The 15,620-nt window shown below is 44.3% G+C and overlaps 2 protein-coding genes across 3 annotated transcripts; both read right to left on the reverse strand.

Annotated features, from left to right (window-relative positions):
• Window positions 1-84: 84 nt before the first annotated feature.
• Window positions 85-6,010, reverse strand: pola2 (polymerase (DNA directed), alpha 2). Of its 2 annotated transcripts, XM_021561593.3 has the most exons (18): window positions 5,891-6,010; window positions 5,539-5,660; window positions 5,295-5,419; window positions 5,121-5,212; window positions 4,908-4,965; window positions 4,635-4,744; window positions 3,293-3,492; window positions 3,012-3,100; window positions 2,687-2,902; window positions 2,465-2,528; window positions 2,178-2,302; window positions 2,027-2,065; window positions 1,836-1,909; window positions 1,590-1,698; window positions 1,333-1,439; window positions 1,148-1,204; window positions 654-780; window positions 85-519 (listed from the first exon to the last, which is right to left on the reverse strand). In XM_021561593.3, exons 2-18 carry the CDS (start codon window positions 5,618-5,620, stop codon window positions 367-369), a joined length of 1,827 nt encoding a protein of 608 aa, XP_021417268.2. In that variant the 5' UTR covers window positions 5,621-5,660; window positions 5,891-6,010; the 3' UTR covers window positions 85-366. The 2 variants fall into 2 exon arrangements, with proteins under 2 accessions (XP_021417268.2, XP_036799126.1); XM_036943231.2 differs by having other exon boundaries at window positions 5,539-5,974.
• Window positions 6,011-6,109: 99 nt separating this feature from the next.
• top6bl (TOP6B like initiator of meiotic double strand breaks) lies at window positions 6,110-11,156 on the reverse strand. Its single transcript, XM_036943233.2, has 13 exons — window positions 10,826-11,156; window positions 10,483-10,624; window positions 10,331-10,384; window positions 9,969-10,075; window positions 9,623-9,762; window positions 9,458-9,526; window positions 9,134-9,329; window positions 8,807-8,942; window positions 8,128-8,280; window positions 7,496-7,617; window positions 6,962-7,072; window positions 6,772-6,870; window positions 6,110-6,306 (listed from the first exon to the last, which is right to left on the reverse strand). Exons 1-13 carry the CDS (start codon window positions 10,844-10,846, stop codon window positions 6,250-6,252), a joined length of 1,407 nt encoding a protein of 468 aa, XP_036799128.1. The 5' UTR covers window positions 10,847-11,156; the 3' UTR covers window positions 6,110-6,249.
• Window positions 11,157-15,620: the final 4,464 nt, after the last annotated feature.

Here is a 15,620-nt window from a genome sequence, read left to right on the forward strand (position 1 = left end):
TTCTCATGTAAACTTTAACACATTGCAGTGGAAAAATCATTGTTTGAACATTGGCAACTGAAAACAAATACAACAATAAGCAGATTGAGAAATAATTATTTATTGACAAGAATAGTGTGAGAATCAGAATGATGACTGATAATCATTGAAGTGCCCAATATCATCATGTCTTTGGAAAACTCCACTGTAAAATAAGGAGTGATTCAGTAGAATACCAAACACATACAGGACTGAGCAAATTATCAAATTAAATTACAGTAAGCAGCTAGCTACATTAATAGTCATTGTAGAATAGATCATTTTGTAATATGAAGATGATGAGAGAGATAGGGAGAGAAATCAATCTTCAGTCAGTCTTCAATCAGATTAGATCTTGACCACTTGGCCGGCCACACAGGGACTGACTCTCTTCCCATCTATTGATGGGGCGCTCCTCTGGATGAGCAGCCTGCCATAAGTCCCTCCCACCTGGCCCTTGGTCAGGCGTCCAGGATTGACACACACGCAGCCAATCACATCCTGTGAAAAATATATATATTTTTTAGCTTCATTGTAAATATTTGTGTGTGTGTGAGTGTGTGTGTGAGAGAGAGAGAGAGAGAAAGATGCAAAGAGAGAGTGTTTCCACTGTGTGAACCAGCTATGTTGTTCACCTTGATGAAGAAGCGTAGCTCGGAGGGGACGATGAGCACATCGGGACTGAGGGGCATCTGGCCGTAACCCTGGAACTTCTCATAGTCCATGTTCACCTCCTCCACAGGCGGGTACAAGGGGTAGTAGCTATATATTGAACACAGAACAGGGAAGAAATTAATTATTCTTGCCCTCAAACGAGTTCAAGAACAATAGCCAGAAAGTGACATAATTACTGTGTGGACACAGGATAGTAGAGTGTGGAATCTATGCCCTTTAAGCTAAACACTCCCCCCATTATTTTGGCCATGTGATGTCACATACAATTCAGCTTTTATCTCCTAATGTGTAACATGTTTGATATTTTTGAACACAATGGAAATAAGTTATTTGTGTTATCCTAGACAAAACATGTTATGCATTGTGTCCACATTTGTGGTTGTATTGTGTTTTTAAATTGTAAAAAATAAAATAAATCAATCCTTTAGACCCCTCTGTCCCTGCGCTCACTCACTTTCTCTGGGTCAACATATGCTTCAAGATGCGTGAGAATCTGTCCGAGCCAGAGGCACTGAAACAAAGAACAGTAGGACCTCATAAACACTTTGATCGAAGGAACAGTCATGTTAAGCAACATACATCTGTGAACACCAACGAGATACAATGTAGAGGTTTGGAACCGAACACACATGCACTCACCAGCTGATCTCCTCTGCTCCCATGTGGAAAAGGATGTCTGTAGAGGTCAGGCCAAAGGTCACGCCATCGATGAGCAGGGTGCAGGGGTCAGGCACCAGGGTCATACGCTGAAGAGCCAATGAAAAGAAACAAATGTAACATAGAAGTAAGGCATGCTGTTTTTCTATGACCGAATACTTTTTGTATGATAAAACATTCTAGATTCTGAGTGACAGCAGGTGTCTCAGTTCTGAATGACATCATGCAGGCCCTTTCACCTTTGCGTCATCCTTGCTGAGGTCCGGCAGGATGAAAGGGGGTTGTGGGTAAATGAAGTGATGGTGGACATCTCTCTGGGAGGGAACAAATACCAACCGACATCCAACTCTGAGGAGGAAGCAGAACTGTGTTTACAACAGCAAGGGAAGAGTTTGCGCTAATGCGGTTGGTATGTAGGGGGTCAAATGAAGCAGTGTGGGTGTAGTAACAGTGTGGTAAATAGGTAAATATAAAGTCATATTTACCCTTTGGTGCCTTCCACAATGCTTCCCACACATCTGGAGAAGATGGCATCAAACGTTTCCGTCACCAGAGATTTCTGTCACACACAAAGAAAGAAAAAACAATCAACTTCTGATAGAAAATGCAAGTCAACATACTAGATATTGAAAAATAACTTGAGTCAGTAGCCAAGACAAAGAGAATGAAAAGGTACCTCTATCTGCTCATGTTTGGAGTCCACAAAGGGTCCCAGCTGTGGGTTAGAGAGGAGATGTGAGGGACAAACATACAAACTTCAGCCAAAGAGCAAAAAAGTGTGTCAGTGAGTGAGTGTGACCTCGTGAAAATATGTAAATTCTACTGACCAGTATGCAAACGTCAGGGCGGTCCCTGGCGATGACGTTGATGAGGTCCACCAGGGGGTCAAAGGTCAGGCCGTCAGAGGGGGTGTAGGGACCACAGGCCACCATCACCAAAAGCTGCTCTGGAACTGCGCGACAGCAGGGACGTTAGGGAGGGGGTCTAAGAGAGCTGTCAGAGGGGGTGTAGGGGCCACAGGCCACCACTACCATCAGCTGCTCTGGTACAGTGTTAGAGCAGGGACGTTAGGGTGTGTAAGTGTATGTGGTGCATACTCAGTTCCCTTCCTTACCATCAGGAATGTCCATGTCCATTTCCTGTTTGATGGGAGTAGAGTAGAATGGGAGAGGGACACCCTAAGATATTGAAAATATCAAACAATTAAACAAAGAAACAAGAACTTAAAAGTCATACTGGTCAGCTTGAGAATCTCCAACAGAGCTTTTAGTCCTGGAATGGGCTTGATCAGGACCCAGGAAATCAAACAAAGGTGTTTTAGAAGAATCCCACTGACCTCAAAGAGTTTAGATGCCACAAACTTCCTCCCTGAAGTATTCATCCCCTCCATGACGACCACCTGTCCAGGGAAGAGTGAGTAGTCTCGGAGTTCAGACAGGTCTACTGGCACCTGCCGCCCACCCTGATCAGGCCCTGCCTCCAACAGCACTGATTGAGAGTTAAGCTTCCCATTACTGTCACAGCACACCTGTCCCAGGACAGTCACACTGTCCTACAGACAGAAAGAGAGAAGAGAAATGAACACACATCCCCACACAGCAGTAACAGGGGGGACATACTGTGTGAGAGTGACTGGTAGGCAGTGAGCTGCCTGTAAGTACCTGAGCAGGAAGAGACACAGGTGAGAACTCTTCTATGTTGAAGTTTGTCCTCAGTTCCTCTCCCAGCTCCTCAATCTTCTCGGTCAACACTGGCAAAGACAAAAGACAACATTCACGTCGGCACATAAAAAAAATGAAATAGAAAGTCCAAAAACAACACTAGTGATCTAACAGTCAAGATGAATGAAAGATGAGGAATAAGGAAGTAGCTGTGTCATCACAATCCTACTATAATCCAATAGTAGGATGTTAAAAATAACTATCGCAGTTTTGTTGCCTACCGTTGCGGACGTCCCTCAGCCTTTGGAACATGTACTTGTAGTTGTTAATCAAAGAGTCCTCTGATCCCTCTAGGAGCTCCAGCTGAACCCTGTTCGTCTGCCCTTTCCTCCCTGCCCAACGTGTGCCCTGGACGGCCCCAAATGTAGACACCACCTCCCCCCGACCTCCACGCTGACTGTACTTCTGAGAAGGGGTCACACTGCAGAGAGGAGGAGGACACATTTGGGGATAAGGCAAGGGTGAGTGTGTGTGTGTGTATTCACAGATTATTGTAGCAGTATATCCATGTACACTACATGACCAAAAGTATGTGGACACCTGCTAATCAAACATCTCATTCCAAAGTCACGGGCAACAATATGGAGTTTGTCCCCCCCTTTGCTGCAATAACAGCCTCCACTCTTCTGTGAAGGCTTTCCACTAGATGTTGTAACATTGCTGCGCGGGCTTGCTTCCATTCAGCCACAAGAGCATTAGTGAGGTCGGGCACTGATGTTGGGCAATTAGGCCGGGCTTGCAGTCAGCGTTCCAATTCATCCCAAAGGTGTTTGATGGGGTTTACACCACTCCAGCTGAAGCTTGGCATTGCGCATAGTGATCTTAGGCTTGTGCGCAGCTGCTCAGCCATGGAAACCCATTTCAGGAATTTCCAGATGAGAAGAAATAAGAAACGGTGCACACTGCTCTTGATAGTATCACTGCTCTTTAATAAGCTTTACGTATCAGCTTAAAAAAAGCTTATTAAAGAGCAGTGATACTATCAAGAGCCGTGTGCACCGTTTCTTATTTTTTCTAATTTTATTCATCTGTTACAATGCACCTGCAAAAAAGACAGCTCAGATGTGGAAGTGCCTTTTGAATTATGAATATCGAGACTAACAGTTAATGTGCTGAAGTTGCTTCCAGAGGCAGTTTGGAACTCAGTAGTGAGTGTTGCAACCGAGGACAGACAATTTTTACGAGCCACACGCTTCAGCACTCAGAGGTCCTGTTCTGTGAGCTTGTGTGCCTACCACTTCACAGCTGAGCCGTTGCTGCTCCTAGACATTTCCACTTCACAATAACAGCACTTACAGTTGAATGGGGCAACCCTAGCAGGGCAACATTTGTACGAACTGACTTGTTGGAAAGGTGGCATCCTATGACAGTGCCACTTTGAAAGTAAGAGCTTCAGTGGGGGCATTCTACTGCCAACGTTTGTCTATGGAGATTGCATGGCTGTGTGCTCGATTGTTTTACACCTGTCAGCAACAGGTGTGGCTGAAATAGCAGAATTCACTAATTTGAAGAGATGTCAACATAGTTTTGTATATATAGTGTATGTAGTTGTGTGTGGTGTACCTGGGGGAGAAGCTGGCTGAGCACAGCAGCAGGCCAGGGCTGGCTATAAGAGCTGCACTCCTCTTAGACTGGGGGTGTTCTGGGGTGGTCAGGGCACGCTTCTGAGAACCCTAAAAACACAGAGCAGAGATAATGCTTTGTACAACACATATCAACAGAGACATACACTCAACAGACAGTTTATTAGGCACACCACTGGCGGTGAAGGGGATGTCCAACCAGTTACTAGATGGGTGTACTTAATAAACTGTCCAGTGAGTGTGTGTAAAATACCTTAGCTGGGGTGGAATAGGAGTCCAGAAGACTCTCCTCTTCTTCTTCTGCTTTGATTCTGGAAAGGCAAAGTTAAGGGACAGCACCAGATAGAGTCCTGTATTGTTCAAACTGTCAAACATATAAAACACACAAAAATATTTCTTAAGCAATCCTAAGCGAAACATTTAACACTAAGATAGAGATTGTGTGTGTATAAACTGTAGAGGATACAGGTCATGCAGCGAGTTGATATCCCTGGTTCTGTTGTGTGATTCCTCTCGCTTTGCGATGGCCGGCTTGGCCTTGTATTTCTTGTTTAGAACCTGCAGCAGCGCAAGATCATTCAACAATGAACACCAAGCGAGTGTGTGAGAGTGAGAAAGGGGTCATGTGTCTTTCTCCCACCTCATGCTCAAACTGCTCCAGTGTGTTCAAACTGAGTTTCAAGCCACCCTTGGTGGTGCTGAAAGCCACCCACTCCAGGACTATCTCATCCCCCTGCAACCTGTTGCACAGACACTGCTCCAACACTGGAAAATAAGTAGTAAGTATGCCAAGATCACTGGTCATTTGGCTAACAAAACATTAGCAAAGCAAGTTCGTTTGTTAGCTTAATGGGATAAGACCGAGGGAAGAAAATTGCACTTACTCTTGTCCAATATGTCGTCTCCACAAACAATGTCGAACGTGTTCAGCTCCGATTTGATTCTATCTGCATTTACTAATGCCATTGTTTTACAAATTAACTGAGCCAATCAACGTGTGGAATATCTGATAGGGGGAAAAAAAACTACAAATAAAACAAGATAAACCAGCCAACTGCTGCCAAGAGCAATGTTGATAGTTAATAAGCCTGCTAGCTATTTTCACAGCCTTGCTACCACTTCCGACATCATTATGATTCCCAAATACTCGAACAACCAACTAAAAGTTGACTAGCTAAGTTATACGACAACCAACAATAACTTGATTAATAATAGCAGTTGGGAAACTACCATTACCTTTCCGTACACTTCTCATCGATTTTGCCGCGAAATTTCGTCGCAGATGTTGGCGACCGGATTAGACGTCACAGATCAAACCCTAGAGCTACAAAACGAGGAGCTCGGTGTATTTGCCAAGCTGCACTGCCATCTACTGTTTATTTTGATAGTGACGCTTAATGTTTAAATACATTAAATACATGAATACAGAGGAAAACAGAAATAGAAAAAATTGTCTCGCTGTGTCTTCCAGTTTTAATTTACATTCATAGAAACATACATATTTATATCGCACTTAATAAATTTCACAATATATAATACAAAACAAATACAATGAATTGACTGTTATAGTACAAGAGAACGAAACATCAGCATGTTCAGATTTCCTTCCCACTTGCAAAGTTCTTAGGTCTGCTGCAGGTGAGCGTGTCCGCCTAAGAAACACAGTGGTAAACACAGGACTAGTAAATCATATGCTCACATACCCTAGCCACGGCTACAAGGGTATTTATAATACTGAACTCAAGTCCAGCACATTTCAAAGCAGTAACACAGCCATTGTGTTAGACTTGGCCACTTATCATAACACAACATATATTATAAAATGTTTACATGGCATAATTTATTAGTGAACTTCCACAAATACTGTATCATAAGTGGCATGCCTGGATTTTAACCTTTATTTAAAGCTTGTTCATCACTGTCCCCTTTTCTTTGTGTGTCAGATGGTCCAGCACCATCCTCAGACAATTGCTTTATTTTTTGGTGTAATTCAAATTTCTGGATAAGGCTTAAAATACAGGATAAAATCTCGCTATGTCACATGATTGTGCAAAACACAGGGCCCTAGTATAATACACTGGACTCAACTCAACACCCTGGATTCACATCCCACTGACCTGTCCCCAGTAACACCTGCCACTAGGCACTACACGGCCAGCTGTGACTCTCTGTAGAGACTCATGGAGAGAGGCTGACAGCTCATAGGTGTCCTGCACCTAACACACACACACACACACTGTGAAATCGATCAAAATGTATTGTTTAGGCTCTTTCACAGTACAGTTATTGCAGTAGTTATGTAGCTACCATCATGCGGTCCAGACAGGCTGCTCTGAACTCCATGTTGGTGCTGCTGCTCACCACACAGCCTATAGATCTCAGCATCACCCCCAGGGCAGAGTACATCTTCTCCTGAGCCTGGCAGACCGACAGACAGACAGGCAGGCAGATCGACAGACAGGAAGACCGACCGAGAGACAGGCAGACCAACAGGTAGGCGGGCGGGCAGACCGACACACAGAGACAGACATATTGACAGAGAGACAGACAGACAGGCAGAGAGACTGACAGACACACAGAGAGAAAACCAGACAGAGACAGACAGGCAAGAGAGACAGACAGACAGAGAGACATGCAGAGAGACAGAAAGTCGTGTTTGGGAAATGCCATACACATAATGATTAGAAGAGAATCTCTGATAGTGAATTTTGTGCAATGTGCATAGTCAGAGTACATAGTGTTTTACTTTGTGTATGTGTGTGTGTGCGTGTGTGTGTGTGTGTGCGTGCCTGCGTAGGTAAGTGAGTGAGTGTGTATAAACTCCAAGTACCGAGCACTTGCCTTGTCTCTCAGCTGCTGGTCTTTCAGCGTGCTCTGCAGCAGTGTGTTCAGGGCTGCTGTCACCGCCTCCCTGTTGTACCTCAACACATCCTCCAGGTGGAGCTCTAACAGCTCCTCACTGGCTACAGGAAGACATGAAACTTTCAGCCAAACCACTGTGATGAGATGAGACACTGTAAATTGATATTTCAATGTCACCCTGGAGAGAACCACAATTGCTTTGAATGTCAGAATGCACGATTAAAATAACAATGAGGTCACTGAATTGGTCTTCTAAAGAAAGGGTGCTGACAGGTCATGCATGTGGTTTATGGGTAATCACAAATATGCCACTCCAACGGTGTTGTTCTTTTGACTACTTATAACATCAGAACACTATAATGCAACATTGGGTTTTAAATGTAAACTCCACTCCAATCATTTAAACTAAGAGACAAAAAGGAGTTTGACTGTGGTCTGCTTCCTACCTCCTGAGCACAGTGAGCTGTAACTGTCTGTTAAATCATATTGTGTTGACACTGAGTGAAACAAGCCTGTGGTCAGACAGACTCATTTTCTCCTTGAGTGAACCACAGCTTCATCAGTCAGGGTACTTAAATCAGAGCTTTTGTTTGTTGAGTTTATTTCCTCACCCATGAAGTCAGAGAGCTGGGAGTGGAAGGGGTCACTGTGCTGGAGGAACAGGAACAGAGAGAGGTTCTGATCCACAGCGGGGATCCATTCTGGCTCAGTTTCCTGACACTGTGCTCTGTCTATACTGTACACAGTGTCACTGCAGAGTGGATCTGTTGAGAGGTGGTAGCAAAGTAATGTTAATGTAAGACAGTGTTGAAAGAATGGCTGTTTGAAATTAGCAGATGGATTGTTAGCGTCATCACACAGTAAATGAGTTTGTCAGCAAGGCCCTAGTCGGAACATAATACTGCATACATAACAAGCTGTGTTCAGTGGACTGGATGTCATCATTTCTAAATATTTAGGTCATGCTGATGATAATAATAGGCAACATGCACTGAACACGTCTTTGCATAGTCACGCCTACTCAATGCTAAATTATGGAAATGTAGTTCATGCCCCATATAGTCATTGGTGAATGCAAATACTGAACAGTATTTGCAAAACAATTGTCCAAATCTGACACTGCAAGGAGTAGGTATTTAACCTGTGTATCAGGACATGTTTTACATTGTTTCTATGTTATAACAATATACTTAGATTTAAAAATATATATATATATATAAAACACTTTATCATTACTAGATAAACAAATCAAATGTGATATATTATTTAATATTTTGCTTATCGCAGTACCTGAGGTGGTGGAGTGTGTTGGGGTACAGGTAAGCCCAGAGAGACCCAGCCCCTCCAGGGCCAGACAGGCAGGCAGCTGCTGTAGGAAGGCTGAGGGCCCCAGCAGGGGAAGGTTACTGGGGCTGTACAGCAGCACGTACCACTGGGGTTAAAGACTGATGGTTCAGTAGGAATAAGGGTCTACTGTCACTACTCAGACATCTTTCAAATGGCCTTATCTAAACAACTAGCCCCAAAGGCAAGGGGATATGAATACATAACACACAGGACATAACACAGGAATAAGAGTGAAGGTGTGTGTGTGTGTGATAGATAGATAAAGGATATCTGTATGCGTGTGACTCTGGTTGCCAGGTTGGGGTACTGCAACACACATGGGGTGAGAACAGTGACTGGTAGAAGGTGCAGCTCCCCATACAGGCCTCTCTCCATGGCCTCAGGTGGGATAAGTAGAGGTAACCCACCTCCTAATACAGGGTGGACTCGCTGGCACCACGGGCCTGCTCCAACTAACATGGGAGGCCTGCAGGACCAACACACAGACACACACACACCGCATGCACATAATTACAATATGATGTACTGTGAATAAAAGAGGTCAACTGTTTCTCCAACCTATACGATGACAAGAGACATGGGAGTAATGCTGACTGCGTGATAGAAGAAGCAACGTCCATGATCACAGTCTGGTCCTTCAGGGTGAGTCTCTCTGCCTTCCCACTAAGAAAAAACAGAGTAAAACACACGAATAACATAATTTTATTCCACAATACACACACATGAAATATATTCAGTGGCAGTAATAATAGAATATACCTAAAAATTCTCTGGTATGTTTCTCCTTCCAATTTCAATTTGAGGTGAATTTTCACCCCTGCGTTAGTCAGGCTCAGTTTGTGCAAGAAGCCCTCTGTGTGTGACCACACCTTACACCTGTCCAGTTTCACCTCACTGATCTGGAGAATAAAGGACACATACCCGACTCAAGTGTCACACCTTTCCATTTAGTTACTTTAGTTTGCCCACTGTGCTCTGTGTGGTGGCTAAAATTAAAATTGTGCAGTACACTATTTTGTGGAGATACTCTTGTCTATTGTCAACTGACATGCTGACTAACAGGTGTACGTGTGGCTAAGCCTGGTGGGTACTGTAGTTCACCCACCTGAAAGGACAGAAGGAAGTGGAGAGGGCCATAGATTTCGGTGAAGGCACATAGTTCCTCTGGGTCAGGGGCAGGGCAGGGGGAGGGGCCCAGTCTCCTCCAAAACTCTAACACAATCCATTAGAGAGGAAGATAAACACAGGAACTCAGTTGGAAAACAGACAGAAAGCCAAGACACATTATACCTATATCTCACATATACCTAAAGAGCCTATGCACAAAGCTGTGGGCAGTTGTGAGTTGATTGTGTGTGTGTGTCCCTAAGTCAACCCAAAACAGGAACAACTTACCTTAACCTTCTGTGTACTACAAGTACTACCATGTGTCTAAATTATTCATACCCTTCCTAGTTCAGAACCCACCTTGTTGGACTTCTTCCACTGTGACTCCTGAGCACCAGGGTCCTGCAACTGCAACTGTACAAATAACACATTAGCTAGACCCACGGCTAGTCTAACCTGATGTTTTTTTTATGATTTATAAAAGCTTCTAGGTAATTCAGACCTGTCCATACCTGTGCAGTTGACCACCTGGCCGCTGGGTGGCTGGCCCGGCGCGGCCCACAACAGGACCAGTAGTCCCCCTCCATCTACGACTAAGGACTTTTCTAGCCGTTCTCTCCCCCAACGGGCAAGTAACATCAGTGATTGTAAAACCTAACACAAAACAAACTATTATTTGGGATAAGTCAACTCAAAGACACATTGTGATAGCTGAAGAAAATAACCCGTACTAGAGATTAGTTGTGTGGCGGTAGCTAGCTAGCTAGCTAGCCGCATGGAAGTGAAAACTGTGGCTAGTTAGCTAACTAGACAAGAGAAATCGGCCAATTTCGGTGTATATTTCAAAAAATGCACCTGTTGTATATGTTTCATCATCTTCACCGAGAGTTCCCGTCCCTAGCACAGATGAGACAGGTGTGGGTGAATGCGGTTTGACAGACTTCAAAACATTTGCACGGCGCCTTTGATCCTTTCGGATTAAAATCTCGCGCCACAAATTGATGCTCTTCGGTTTGAGGCACGTGAGAGGCACATCTTGCTGTCCCGCATCCGGTTATCTCGTGCTGCAATATTTTCAAATGACATATCCCGAGTTTATTTAAAACAAGAATAGTTTAATTTAGTATATCACACATTGTGTTCAGGGGTGATTTCATCAATTTTTTAAATCAGCCCTATCATTTGTGTGGGTCATCAAAGGGTCAAGGGACAATAACATGCTTTTAAATTAGTATATGAAAATGCACGTTTACTCCGTGACAACCATGGACACCTACATGACTCACTGCCAGACATTTGGGTAAAACTTGATATACTACCGAATGGTGAATTGCTTTCATTATAGGCCAAGTCTTGCATCTCTGGTCTGTCCATGTGTATTGTGTAGTCTAATTACTCCTATAATTTCCATCCTTAACTGCTTCTCTCCTTTACTCACTGCAGAATACCTCTGTGGGTGGCACCACTGCTCCGCGCTGCTTCGCGCCCTAGGAGTGACCACGCACGGCGAAAAAAGGCCTACAAATGTATTCAGCGGAAACTGGTGAGGGAGATGCTGATCGTATCACAGCATTAATTATGTGTATTTGTATTTATGATGGAGTATGTCCTCAGGCCACTACTCTACTACCACACATCTATAACCCAAAATCTGTGTGTACATGTGTGACCACGCACGGCTAACTGCTACCCCTGTTGGTATTATCTAAGTGAGTTTCAGTATATGGATGTTATCTGTTACTAGCAAGTTACCGATTTCATGAACCTTGTTTCTTAGGCTACATATGTTAATCTGGGCATATTTTAAAAAGGTTTTCTGGGATTTTTGATTGTTTTTATTGTTTTTCTTGGAAGTTTATCAGAGGTAGACATGCCAGTGATATTTATGTTTGAGCTGATAGCACAGGTTGAGCTGCACACAGTGGACTTCCTACTAGGGCAAACCGCCTCAGTGCTAACAGTATGACTCGGGTTCACTGGCACATGATTACTGCATACAATAGCTGTATGCCTACAGCGTCATTGTGTAAAATGGTACGCAGCCTCATCTGGATATGTGTGCAACAAAAGTGCAACATTCACCTTCTGCTACCATTTCTGTCAAGCTGTCTACACATATAGTTTGACGCATACTTTGATTAATCAAACCTATGGACCACACATAACACACTGTAACTGCCTCTGCAACGCAATGCTGCAAGGCAAATGCAGCATTCCATTGAAAATGAAGGTGTTTCTGGTGTGCCAAAATGCAATGACACTGTCGGTGTGATTGAGGTGTCAGGCTCTACAGGACTGGGTGTCTCAGGCACTGCACACTCTTGGATAGCATCATACCTGGCAGGCTGCTCCTACTAGGTGACATGGAGAGGATCTGTCTGCACCACGTACTCACACTATTGGTGTCCCCCAGGGTTCGGTTCTAGGCCCTCTCCTCTTCTCTCTATACACCAAGTCACTCGGCTTGATTATACATTGAATGGTCTCTCCTATCATTGCTACAGTGCATTTGGAAAGTATTCAGACCCCTTGACTTTTTCCACATTTTGTTAAGTTACAGCCTTATTCTAAAATTTATTAAATAATTATTTTTCCTCATCAATCTACACACAATACCCCATAACGACAAAGCAAAACACATTGGTAGAAATTTGTGCAAATGTATAATAATAAAAAATAGAAATTACATTTACATAAGTATTCAGACCCTTTACTCAGTATTTTGTTGAAGCACCTTTGGCAGCGATTACAGGCTCAAGTCTTCTTAGGTATGACGCTACAAGCTTGGCACAGCTGTATTTGGGGAGTTTCTCAAATTTTTTCTCTGCATTGCTATTTTCAGGTCTCCGGAGATGTTCGATCGGGTTCAAGTCCAGGCTCTGGCTAGGCCACTCAAAGATATTCAGATACTCAAACAGAAGCCACACCTGCGTTGTATTGGCTGTGTGCTTAGGGTCATTGTCCTGTTGGAAGGTGAACCTTCTCCCCACTCTGAGGTCCTAAGCGCTCTGGAGCAGGTTTTCATCAAGGATATTTTCCTCAACCCTGGCTAGTCTTCCAGTCCCTGTTGCTGAAAAACATCCCCACAGCATGATGCTGCCACCACCATGCTTCACCGTAGGGATTGTGCCAGGTTTCCTCCAGACGTGACACTTGGCTTTCAGGCCAAAATTCCATCTTGGTTTCATCAGACCATAGAATCTTGTTTCTCATGGTCTGAGAGTCCTTTTGGCAAACTCCAAGCGGGCTGTCTTGTGCCTTTTATTGAGGAGTGGCTCCGGTCTGGCCACTCTACCATAAAGACCTGATTGGTGGAGTGCTGCAGAGAGATGGAATGTTCTCCTATCTCCACAGAGGAACTCTGGAGCTCTGTCAGAGTGACCATCAGGGTCTTGGTGATCCCCCTGACCAAGGCCCTTCTCCCCCGATTGCTCAGTTTGGCCGGGCGGATAGCTCTAGGAAAAGTCTTGGTGGTGCCAAACTTCTTACATTTAAGAATGATGGAGGCTACTCTGTTCTTGGGGACATTCAATGCTGCAGAAATGTTTTGGTACCCTTCCCCAGATCTGTGCCCCAAAACAATCCTGTCTCGGAGCTCTATGGACAATTCCTTCGACCTCATGGCTTGGTTTTTGCTCTGTCAACTGTGGGACCTTATATAGACAGGTGTGTACCTTTCCAAATCATGTCCAATCAATTGAATTTACCACAGGTGGACTCCAATCAACTTGTAGAAACATCTCAAGGATGATCAATGGAAACAGGCTGCACCTGAGCTCAATTATGGGTCTCATAGAAAATAATCTGAATACTTATGTAAATAAGGTATTTCAGTTTTTTTTTGCAAAAAATTTTCTAAAACCCAAGAAGACTTGTAGATTGATAAGGAAAACAATTAATTTAATCAATTTCAGTATAAGGCTGTAATGTAACAAAATGTGGAAAAAGACAAGGGGTCTGAATACTTTCCGAATGCACTGTATGTGGATGACACTCAACTACTTTTCTCATTTTACCCTTCTGACACCTGTGTGGCGACACGCATCTCTGCGTGCCTGGCAGATATCTCAGCGTGTATATCGTCACACCACCTCAAGCTCAACCTCGGCAAGATGGAACTGCTCTTCCTCCTGGGGAAGGCCTGCCCGCTCCAAGACCTCTCCATCACGGTTGACAAATCCACAGTGTCCCCCTCCCAGAGTGCAAAGAACCTTGGCATGACCCTGGACAACACCCTGTTATTCTCTGCAAATATCGCTCCTGCAGGTTCATGCTCCACAATATCAGTAGAGACCAGAGGTGGCGAGTACGACCCTACCTCACACAGGAAGCGGCACAGGTCCTAATCCAGGCACTTGTCATCTCCCGTCTGGACGTGCTGTTGACTGGGTTCCTCGCTTGTGCCATCAATCTTGCAGCCCACCTGGTGTTAAACCTTACCGAGCTCTCCCATGTCACCCGCTCCTCGGCACACTCCACTGGCTTCCAGTCGAAGCTCACATCCACAAAACCATGGTACTTGCCTACAGAGCAGCAAGAGGAATGGCCTCTCCCTACCTTCAGGCTATGCTCAAACCCTTCACCCCAACCTGAGTACTCTGTTCTGCCATCTTTGGTCTCTTGGCCCTCCCACCCTTACAGGAGGGAAGCTTCCGCTCAGCCCAGTCAAAGCTCTTCTCTGTCCTGGCACCCCAATTGTGGAACCACCTTTCCCCTGAAGCTAGGACAGCAGAGTCTCTGCCCAACTTCCAAAAACATCTGAAACCTTTCCTCTTCAAAGAGCATCCCACAGCCCCCCCTCCCCCAACTCCACATTAACTAACACTTGTCTTTTTTCCCCTCACTATCACTGACTTTGCTGATAACTACTTTATTGAGGAAAAATGTACATACTATGACTGAGATATGTGATTGTGCAACCAAGCTATCTTAAGATGAATGCACTAACTGTAAGTCACTCTAGATAAGAGCGTCTGCTAACTGACTAAAATACAAATGTGTGTGTGTGAGTTAGTGTGAATGAATGATGCATTGAGATCAGGGATGTTTGACCAGTGAGCACTGCACTTGACTGTAGACCAATTGTATCTCTCCCATACATCTCCCCTTTACCTGTACAGTATCACCATGGGGTGGGCTGCCAGAAGGGTGACGGTGGCCATCCCACTTATGTCTACCCATCAGAGCTGAAGCAGTTGATGCGCGCTGTGTTCCCAGAGGACGTCTGTGACTACCCTGACCCATGCCACGCACAGGTCAGACACAGAGGTTAAAGGTCAAATATGTATTTGAAGCAAACACCTTTGCTATGGGTTCTGCTCTTGACTTGGGTTGATATTCACACAAAGTTTATAATGGGTTATATCAGTATTGATTGCCTTTACTATTTAAATGTTATTATACATTATAGAATTCTGCTTCTGGCTTCTAAAAGTGCTCTATTGTTTTCTGAGTCTAAACACTCTTCTTCATGACCTACGTGTGTAGGTGGTGCAGGTGACTATAGAGGACCTTCAGGGAATTGAGTCCTCTTGGCTGAAGAGGGCACTTACATAGTAACAGCATAGCTGCATAGCGACTGCATAGCGACAACAAAGCTGCATAGCGACAGGCCTTGGTTTGTTTGTTAAGGGCCTTTAAAGTTGTTACC

Source organism: Oncorhynchus mykiss, chromosome 14 (genome assembly GCF_057628025.1).
Source record: "Oncorhynchus mykiss isolate SJ-2025 chromosome 14, ASM5762802v1, whole genome shotgun sequence".
NCBI classification, from domain to species: Eukaryota; Metazoa; Chordata; class Actinopteri; order Salmoniformes; family Salmonidae; genus Oncorhynchus; species Oncorhynchus mykiss.